Here is a 9,343-nt window from a genome sequence, read left to right as displayed (position 1 = left end):
CCCCCCCCCCCCCGCCAGCCCAGCCCTGGAAACAGTCCTCCCACCTCGGGGCCCACACCTGCTCGCTGATAAAACGGAAACCTCGGTCAGGTCTCTCACACTCGTAGGTCTCTCCCAGGACCGGGTTGAAGGGCTTGCATCCCGCCCGGTGGTACGTGGAGGAGTAGGCGGAGACAGCAAAGGCGGCGATGTACACCTGTGGGAAGGCCAAGCTGAGTGTCACCTGTGGAAAGCAGCCCTGGGGTGGGGACAGCAGCCTGTCACAAGCCAAGTCTGGGGTTTTGAAGTAGAGTGCTCCAGCACCAGGGACCCAACCAGTGGGGACCTGGGATGACAGACAGAACGACAGACAGAACCTGAGGAAGGGCAGGCGGCCCCTGAGTGGATACCATGCGCTCGCAGGGGTCGGCCATGCGGCTGGCCTGGTCCAGGAGGTTGCTATACTCCAGCTCCTCGCAGAGCCTCTGCAGCGTGTTGAGCGGCTCGTTGAGCTGCACGGGCATCGACACCTTGGACAGGTCTTTGCCGATGTTGTTGCGGAGGATATTCCACAGGCTCACATCTGTCCCAGGCCCACTGGCAGCTGGCAGGCAGCGGCGTCGAGGAGGTCCCACAGCAATGCCTGGAACACACGGCCCTGGGCCAGTGCCGACATTTTAGTCTCCCTCTGGACACTGGTGTTCCAGACGTGCCAGGCCCACTACACAGGGCTGCCTCTTAACCTCCTGAGGCATCCCAGTGCTGCCCGCTATGGGAGGTGGCTGGGGTGGGCTAATGTGCGTGAGCAGCAAGGCTAAGAACCACCCAGACAGCACAGTTCCACTGCTGTACACAAGGGCACAGAAGCTGGGCCTGAGTCTCATCCTTGCCTCTGTCCCCTGATGAACAAAACAGATGCTAGGGTCCAGATCATCCAATATCCTCCCACTGTTCTGGAGGGACAGGGTCCTCTTGGGTTCCAACTCACTGTGGAGCTGAGAATAACCTCAATTTGATCCTTCCGGCTCCACCTCCTGAGTGCTGGAATTATAGGCGTCTGTCTGCCACCACTCGGGTTTATGCAGGGCTGGGGTTTGAACCCAGGGCTTTAAGCAAAGGAGGCAGCCCTCCACAAACCACACTACACTCCCTGTCCTCGGCCACTTTTAGTAAAATGTCAAGCCCAGAGCTACCCTGCTAATGTGCTCAAGTGGAACCACCTGTCTCCCTGCCACACCCTATTAAGCCTAATAGAGTGGAAGCCAGCACCATTCCCAAGCCTGGTCCACCCCACCTCAGGAAGTACCTCCCCCACCCCCCCACCCCCACCCCCACTAATATTTCCCAACTCATGGTTCCAAGGTTAATTCTAGAATCGGTATCCAAAGCCAATAGGCCACCAGACACAACAGACTGCCTTCTCATGATCTAGGCCATGATCAAACAGCTGCCCCCCCCCCCGCGCGCACACACAGGTCCCCTGTCTCTCGGCCCCCCATCCAGCTGGTACCTTTTTGATAGCGGTCAGCTCCCCTGATGTCCAGTACCTCCTCAGACAGGCTGGTGGTGATCTCGCTAGCGCAGGACTCTTCCTCCTCAGAACCCTGGGTGGGAAGAATTAGAAGGTAGGGGGTAGACAGACTGGCAATGCCCAGGACCTGATAAGAATGTGATACGCTAGCCCTTTGCTGGAAAGAGGGATGACAGCCTTAAGATAACAACAAACAACATCCTGTCACGGCTGGTACCAACTTAGAGGTTTCTGGAGTCACACAAATCTGACAGAGCCAGGTACGCTCTCAGAGATGGCTGCTACGGTGGTGAGAAAGGACCCAGGAATCTCTATGCCCCACCCCCATCCTGCAGGAGAGATGTCCCTTCTTTCCTGATGCCAGCTCCCTCCTCCCTCACCTCATTCTCAGAAGAACTGGCAGAGAGGAGCACCTCACAGGCATCAAAGAACTCGGTGTGGGAGTCGGCGAGGGACAGCACACTGCTCTGGGACAGCTGGGGGGTCAGCTCTCGGCCTTTCATGTACAGAGCTTCTTGCTGTGGGAGCCAGATGGGTGTGAGACCTCAGAGGCCCCTGGAGAGGGAACGATCCTTCCCCCCACCCTCCTGCCAAGCAGAAGTAGCAGAAGAGAGGAGAGAGCTTAAGGGACAGGGAAAATCTTGGACTTAGAGGAGAGGCTGGGCACCAGCAGAGCCTGGCTCCACCCTTCTCCTTGCTGGCCCACTCAGTCTGGACCCACACCCCATGGACAGGTGCAGCTGTGTCTCTACTTTGTAGATTAGAAGACTGAGGCTCAGAATACAAAGCTGGCATGCAATTACCACATTCAGACTCTAATTCAGCCTGGTTACTACTGAGGGACCATGAACCCATCCATTAGATTCTTTGGGTTTTAGTTTAGTTATGTCTAACCCGTGGCCCATGAGCTGTACACAAATGAATGCAGACTAATGCAAAATCATAAACTTACTCAAAACATTATGAAAATAGTTACAACTTTCTTTGTTGTTATTAACTTTATTATACATTTTTGTTGGCTTGTTTTTTTCTTTTTTCTTTATTTTATCTTTATTTATTTATTTATTTATTTATTTATTTTGGTTTTTCGAGACAGGGTTTCTCTGTGTAGCCCTGGCTGTCCTGGAACTCACTCTGTAGACCAGGTTGACCTCGAACTCAGAAATCCGCCTGCCTCTGCCTCCCAAGTGCTGGGTCTACAGGGGTGGGTTATGGTGTCCTTGGCTATAAATAGTAATGCCAAAGGCTGGACTGGCCTGCTAAAGGATAAGAACCAACACCTCATGGGCTCTGAAGGAAAAGGAAAAGTCTTCAGAAGCCAGACATGTGGCTCAGAGGCAGACTTGTGGCCTAGCGTGGGCAAGGCCCTGGGTTCACGCCTTGGTACTACAACCAACCCAACCCAACTCAAAATATGATGCCCGAGCCATCTACAGGAGCAGTCAAGAGAACTGCAGTGTTGTGTGAGAGAAAGGGAAGCTGGATTCCCTCCCACCCTCCATGTATTTCTAGACTTAAGGAAGAAAAAAAAAAAAAATCACCCCTGGCCCCTGCCCCTGGCCCTCACACTCTAGAGAAAGGCACAGGCATGACGCCATTGTCCACCCTAGATCCTCACCTCCTCCGGGTTCAGGGAACTGAAGGAGTCTGCCGTGGTGTCTGAGGAGATGGAGAGTGAGTGGAGGCGTCTCTGACCATCCGGGGCCTCAGAAACCTGAGGCAGAGGGCGAGGGACTGGGTGTGGGAAGGGGAACTCCTCCCCACCTACAACCCGCACCAAGTCAGGGACAGCCTCTGTCAACCCGGGAGCCCTGGTGCAGATTTTGCCAATGGGATCGGCAGTTGTCCCTCAGTCTCGGGCCCTCCCTCTGATCAGCTACCATGCCCCTGAGGCTCACCGCCATCCTTGACAGCTCTGAGCCCTGGTGCAGGTCTCTCAGTCGGTCCCGTTCTGTGGTGAGGGCAACCAGGACACTGCTGAGGGAGTTGTGCACTGCGGGGGGGGAGGGGAGGGACAGGGGGACAGGCAGACGGTCAGACTCCGGTTCCTCTCCCGACCTCTTGACCCCATCCCCAGCCACCACCTTGCCTGTACTAACCCTTCTGGGCCAGAGCCCAGAAACTGCGCTGCAGATGGGCGTAGTCTGGAGGTGGCAGGCCACGGGGGCCAGAAGCGTCCCGAGACTCCAGGTACCGAGACAGGTTGGGAACAGAGCCATGGAGACGGCCAACCTGATGGTGAACACGGACGGTAAAGGGGCAGTTTTCTCCAGGGCATCGTGTCCCTGCAACTTGGGACTCACACCCCATCTCACCCGTCCAATAGTGTCATCCTTGGCCAAGCCCTGTGTGCACCACATGCGGCTGGTCCGTTTTCCTTTCTTGGGTCTCTCGGTTGTCACTGAGGTCTGCCCGGTTGGAGAGTAATTTTAGTCACGGAGTTGGGGGAGGCATTGGAGGAGAGCACTGGCATAGGGTGTAGCGTGAAGCCCGGGCAAATGGAGCAGAGTAAAGAGCCCAGAGGCTACTGGGCAGGTATGAGGCAGGCAGGCCTGTCCCACGTACACAGGAAGTGGTGGGGATGAGGGCTCCTGAGCAGTCCCTGCCCCCTCCCCCTGACTCTTACCTGGTGTGTGGGGATCACAGGGGCAGAGGGGATTCGGTGTAGGGACTCCAGGCTCTGAAGGAGTCTGTGTAGTTCCTGCAGTTTACCCTGGCACTCTGAGAGTGCTGGGGGGGGGGGGGAGGAAGGAGAAGACATTGATATCCTAGAGGTACCAGAGTTCCCAGTCTCCCCACCCCTTCAGTTTCTTTCCATCCAAAGACATCACTGGCATCCAGAGAGAGCCTGACACTGTTCCGTATGTCTGTCTGTCTGTCTGTCTGTCTGTCTGTCTGTCTGTCTGTCTGTCTCAGTGCAAGCACTTCCAGGTCTCTGGTGTAGCTGCTTCTGATTTTCTGGGTGATCAGTGGTCTATCCCCACCCTGTTTGCAGACCACCCTTCACATCTTCGGCCTGTGCACAGGCTGTGCGCCCTTACTATACCACCTTATTTATACACACTACCCTCTCTGGGTCACTATCTTGGTCTCTTACTGCAGGAATACGTTTCTAGGGCACAGCCTTTCCTGTTGCTATTCAGAAATTTTACTGCATTGGCATCAGACAGGAGTCCCTTTGCCTGCTGCGTGCCTAGGACACGAGCCTGCTATCTCCTCTAAGTTGAAGCTCCCCGGGGCCAAGAAGATTTGGCAGAGAGGACTTGATCATCTTGGAGCAGAGGGGGTCTCCCCTGGCAGAGGGGGTCTCCCGTGGCAGAGGGGCCCCTCTGAGGAAGTGGTGGCGGTAACATTCTCCCTTCTTGGTGATACTGCACAGATCTGAGGACATGGGTCCTACCCACAGAGGCCCTGGGCCAGGCGCCCTCACCATGAGAACATCGGTCTAGCCCATCACTGTCCCTCAGCCAGGATGACACTTTCTCTCGAGGTCCAACCCCAGGTAAGGCCGAAGCACTACCTGCTGTTAGCGTCTGGGTACCAGGAGCCTGTGGGGAGTAAGCCAAGGGTTAAGAAAGATGCCCAGTCCTCTAGATTTCAGCTCCCAACAGCCTCCACCGGATCTTCCTATCACCAGCTCCCACTCCAGGGCCCGTCTTACCTTCCGATGAGTGGCACTGGGCATGTCCAAGCGCTGGGCCAAGCGGTGGGCTCGCAGCTGGGCCACCCAGCTATGGAACAGGTCCTGAGATTTGATCTGAAGAAGTGATGGAGAGAGATAAGAAGGGAGGGGCTGCTTCCCAGGAGCAAAATATCAGGTCTCTATCTCCAGGCAAGCAGGGCATTTCCCTAGAGCACCCAGTGTGCACAAAACCCTATCGCTGACAGAGAGTATGACATTCCAAGCGTCAGAGCTATTGTCTCTGTGTCTGTTAACAGCCAACCATCAGAGTGGCTCCTGACTGTTTCACACAATAGAAACTTTCTTCTTGTCAAACTCTAAGAAGACCCTTGGCTCCTTGGCCACCTCTGCCAGGCTAGTGCCCACAACACACTATCCTCAGGAATGTCACCTTTAGGTGGTAAATGTTGTCTTCTGTGTCGAGGTCAATGCGCTGGGCCTTTTTATTGATGGACATGACGGATAGCCGGACATCGATGGAGCCGTGGACCTTCCCCTTGGTGATCTGGAGTGGAGGGTTGTAGGGGACAGGGGAATGGCTTAAAGATCTCTGGTGAATAGTCACCTTCTCCTTGAGGCCACTCCAGACTCAAAAGTCAAGCACCTCAAGTCATATATAAAGGGGGTTGTTCGTCACCTCATATGTACAGAACATTGCACTATGTCCAGCTTCATCCAGGTCTGAGAGGTGATTAAAAACACCACCACCCCTGGGAATCTACATGATGGAGGAAGGACCAACCCCTGGAAGGAACCTGAGAGTCCGGCCTTGTTTCTTGTTCCCAGCACAGGAAGAGGATAAGGTCTAGGGTGACAAAGCTCCCATTTCTTGGGCACTTAGTTTGTAACGGGCATCATTCAGATAGCTCCACAGGAGGCGGAGCGTGCCCCCCACCCCGTGTCAGCAGGAAGGAGGCTGAGTCCAGAGAAGCAGCTGTCTCATGGTGTTTTAGGTTCTAGGAGCCACAGAGGAAACGGAAATGCAAACCTGCTCATTTCTAATAGTAAAAGATGCAGTTTCTACGCATAACATATATATATATATATATATATATATATATATATATATATATATATATATATACACACATACAGTCTCTGTGTGTTCTTTAAGCATTTCTAGACGATTTCTATTTTTTTTTAATTTTTATTTTTTTATGATTATTTATATGAGTACACTGTCACTCTCCAGAGACACCAGAACAGGGCATCAGATTCCATTACAGATGGTTGCGAGCCACGATGTGGTTGCTGGGAATTGAACTCAGGACCTCCAGAAGAATAGTCAGTGTTCTTAACCACTGAGCCATCTCTCCAGCCCTCTAGACAATTTCTAATACCTAATGGCAAGCAATGGGCACGCTATGGGATTGGCAGCTCTAGTGTGTAGGGAATCATGACAAGAAAAAAAAAACAACTTATATGTGTTTAGTACAGGCATTTTGAAAGTAAGTGTGTGTGTGTGTGTGTGTGTGTGTGTGTGTGTGTGTGTGTTTAAATTGTTGAATCTGCAGATATGGAGCCTACGGATACAAAAAGCCAACTGTAACTTGACAGAGGTTGCTGAAAGGTGGAACTGAGTGAGAGCCATACCCTGCTACAGGCTAACTCAAGACTCCCCCCACCTGCTCAGAACATCCTGGCGCAGGCTCCCCCCAGCCCCCAAGCCCGGAACCTGACTTACATCTTGTCGAGTCGTGGCATAGTGTAGGGTCCCGTCCTCCAGCACAAAGTACCTCTGCACCCCAGAGGGACAGAACCAGGCAGCCAGGAGCATGGGGGTGGGGGTGGGGAGAGAACAAACACACACAGTTTTCTTCTCCTTTCCACACAGGAATACCAGGGCTGTCCAGCAGTCTTCCACACGTAGCTCCTCCCTTGCCCTGCCACCCTACCTTGTGCCAGCCCTTAAGAGGCCACTTCCTCTTCTTGAGCAGGTGTCCTTCCTGTCTCTCAGGCACGATGTCCTCTGCTCCCAGCCTGCCCCGAGGCTCCTCCATCACCTCCCACAGCTCAGAGGCCTGAAGTCCAGAGAAGAAGAGCAGTTGGTGAGCCCACTACCTCAGTCCATGTCCCCTCCCCCCCACCCCACCCCCGACCCAAGCCCCGCCCACCCGCCTTGGCTCTTCCGCTCAGACCTGCTGGGTACTGCTGGGCTTTGAAGACTGATTACTCTCAGCCAAAGAGGGCGTGTCTCTTTCCTGGAAGTCCATGAGGAAGAAGTTGCTCCCTGATGAGGACAGCAGAGCAGGGTGGGATGGGGAGAATGTCACCTTGTCCTGGGGGAACCCTTGAAGCAAGAAAGAGACCCATGAGTACTACCATACTGCCATGTGTCCCACCACTGGTCCCTCCCACACCGAGATAACACATCCTCCACTCACATGACATCCCCACACCCCCCAGTTCCCTGACCACCCTTGGGCCTGGGCTGCTACACCCAACCCAACCCCCACTGTGGCCACTGCCCCCAAGGTATGCCTCCGTCCTGGACATGCACCCAGGAATGCAGGAAACACTCTGTGCTTGTGAGGCTGGGGAATGAAGAAAGAAGAGGGTCCAAAAACAGATGGGGGGACTCAGAGACTTGGTGGGCAAGAGCTCCTTGGCTCAGCTGCCTCCCCCACCCACCCCCCCGTCCAGGATCTCTGCCTGTGGCTTCACCACCCCTCTGGCACAATTGCTCTGCAAACCACCCCTCAGACTTCTACTAACTGGACCCCTATAGCTGCCAGTTCTCACACTCCCATTTTTCTGCATGGGGAAACTGAGGCCTGAGACAGTCCTATCTTCCCACGCCTCCTCTCACCAGACATGCCAAGAATACCTACCTTGGACTTTCTTCCCTGCAAAGCCTCACCAGCCCCTTGCAACCACGTTAGTCCTCTGTGTTCCTGAGAAACCTCCCACCCAGAAGGAGCAGGACACTGACTGGCTGTGACACTGTGGGTGGGAGAAGAGGTGGCCAAGAACATGCCGTGGTCCACCCAGGTCCCGCAGCAGTGCCCACAGGCGCCCTTGGCACCAGCTCTGGCCATCCTGGCTCCGCCAGGAGATCAATAATGCATGAGGTTTTGTGTGTGTGTGTGTGTGTGTGTGTGTGTGTGTGTGTGTGTGTGTGAAGGGGGAAGGGACTGGAGGAGTGATGTTGCCCTGTGTCTGGGGAAGCAGCTCATGCAGCTAGCAAGCACCTGAGGAGTTGAGGCCCAGAAGGGGCAGGAAAGGGACAGTGTAAGTGTGACCAGGAGGTCACAGCATAAGGGACCAGGCTATGAGAGGCTGGCCCAAGGGGAAACTCCTGCATTCAGCCATTTAAAGTTTCAAAACTCTTCCGGTGCTGTGGTATTTCTATGCCCTTGTCCTGGCCGCTAGAAGCCTGGCCGTTTGCTGCTGGCCCCCGGCAGAGGTGGGAGGTATCTACCAGTAGGAAGGAGAGGTGGGGTGAGACAGGTGAGTGCCCCCACTAACACCTCCATTCTCAGCGCCTTTACCAGAGGAGTAGACCCACCAGCTCCAGAGGAAAGGAAGCCATCCCAGGAATGTCAGGCGGTGACAGCAAGGCCCCCTTACCCCAGGATCCATGGACGCCAGTGCCTCTTGGTCCGTACGCCGCTGTGCCTCTGAAACAGTCTCCGAGTCACCGGCTACCTCTTCACAGAACTGAGCAGTGGCAGCAGCTACTGCAGGAACCAGGAAGGAAGGAGACGGCGGAGCCTCCCCTCCAGCCGGATCTCCCCACCTGCCCCTCCCCCGTTGCCTCCTCCCGCCAAGCTCCGGGCTGCCGCTCAGCTCTGCCCCCCTGCTCTCGGGAGGACTAAGGACGGAGAGAAATGAGGGGCACAAATGACTTGGAAATGAGGGGCACAATCCTCACTGGGCATAGTTCCACATGATTCAGAGGATTGAACAACTGCTGGCTTCAAGCCATCAGAGGTAAAGGATTTTATTCAGACTAACATGGCCTTGACCCCCGTGAACACTCAAGGCCATTTCCTTATTCACCCTGCCTCTCAATTACACCTGAAATAGAAGGCACATTTTGGACCAGCAAAGATATCGGGTTGACTGGGAAGGGACAGAGACACTGTCCCGTCCCACCCCCACATACTCTGGGACGTGACAATCTGTGCCAGGAGCACAGTCAGCAGGCA

General features: G+C 54.6%; 1 protein-coding gene across 1 annotated transcript in view; it reads right to left on the bottom strand.

Moving 5' to 3' along the window:
- The window catches only part of Osbpl7 (oxysterol binding protein like 7), a 17,033-nt gene extending 7,933 nt beyond the window's left edge, over nucleotides 1-9,100 (bottom strand). Inside the window, exons 1-16 of the mRNA XM_021212167.1 lie at nucleotides 8,763-9,100; nucleotides 7,331-7,482; nucleotides 7,088-7,213; nucleotides 6,877-6,930; nucleotides 5,584-5,697; nucleotides 5,172-5,267; nucleotides 4,941-5,058; nucleotides 4,137-4,240; nucleotides 3,826-3,918; nucleotides 3,610-3,742; nucleotides 3,409-3,503; nucleotides 3,129-3,224; nucleotides 1,891-2,028; nucleotides 1,490-1,583; nucleotides 390-637; nucleotides 59-196 (exon numbers count right to left, since the gene is read on the bottom strand). Coding sequence (XP_021067826.1) covers nucleotides 59-196; nucleotides 390-637; nucleotides 1,490-1,583; nucleotides 1,891-2,028; nucleotides 3,129-3,224; nucleotides 3,409-3,503; nucleotides 3,610-3,742; nucleotides 3,826-3,918; nucleotides 4,137-4,240; nucleotides 4,941-5,058; nucleotides 5,172-5,267; nucleotides 5,584-5,697; nucleotides 6,877-6,930; nucleotides 7,088-7,213; nucleotides 7,331-7,405 — 1,722 coding nt within the window. The 5' untranslated portion in view covers nucleotides 7,406-7,482; nucleotides 8,763-9,100. The remainder of the gene's footprint in view (nucleotides 1-58; nucleotides 197-389; nucleotides 638-1,489; nucleotides 1,584-1,890; nucleotides 2,029-3,128; nucleotides 3,225-3,408; nucleotides 3,504-3,609; nucleotides 3,743-3,825; nucleotides 3,919-4,136; nucleotides 4,241-4,940; nucleotides 5,059-5,171; nucleotides 5,268-5,583; nucleotides 5,698-6,876; nucleotides 6,931-7,087; nucleotides 7,214-7,330; nucleotides 7,483-8,762) is intronic.
- Between the last annotated feature and the right edge of the window lie 243 nt (nucleotides 9,101-9,343).

The sequence above is a fragment of the Mus pahari genome, chromosome 14 (genome assembly GCF_900095145.1).
Source record: "Mus pahari chromosome 14, PAHARI_EIJ_v1.1, whole genome shotgun sequence".
Taxonomy (NCBI): domain Eukaryota; kingdom Metazoa; phylum Chordata; class Mammalia; order Rodentia; family Muridae; genus Mus; species Mus pahari.
Note: the sequence above shows the minus strand (reverse complement) of the source record. Positions and strands in the feature narration are given on the sequence as shown.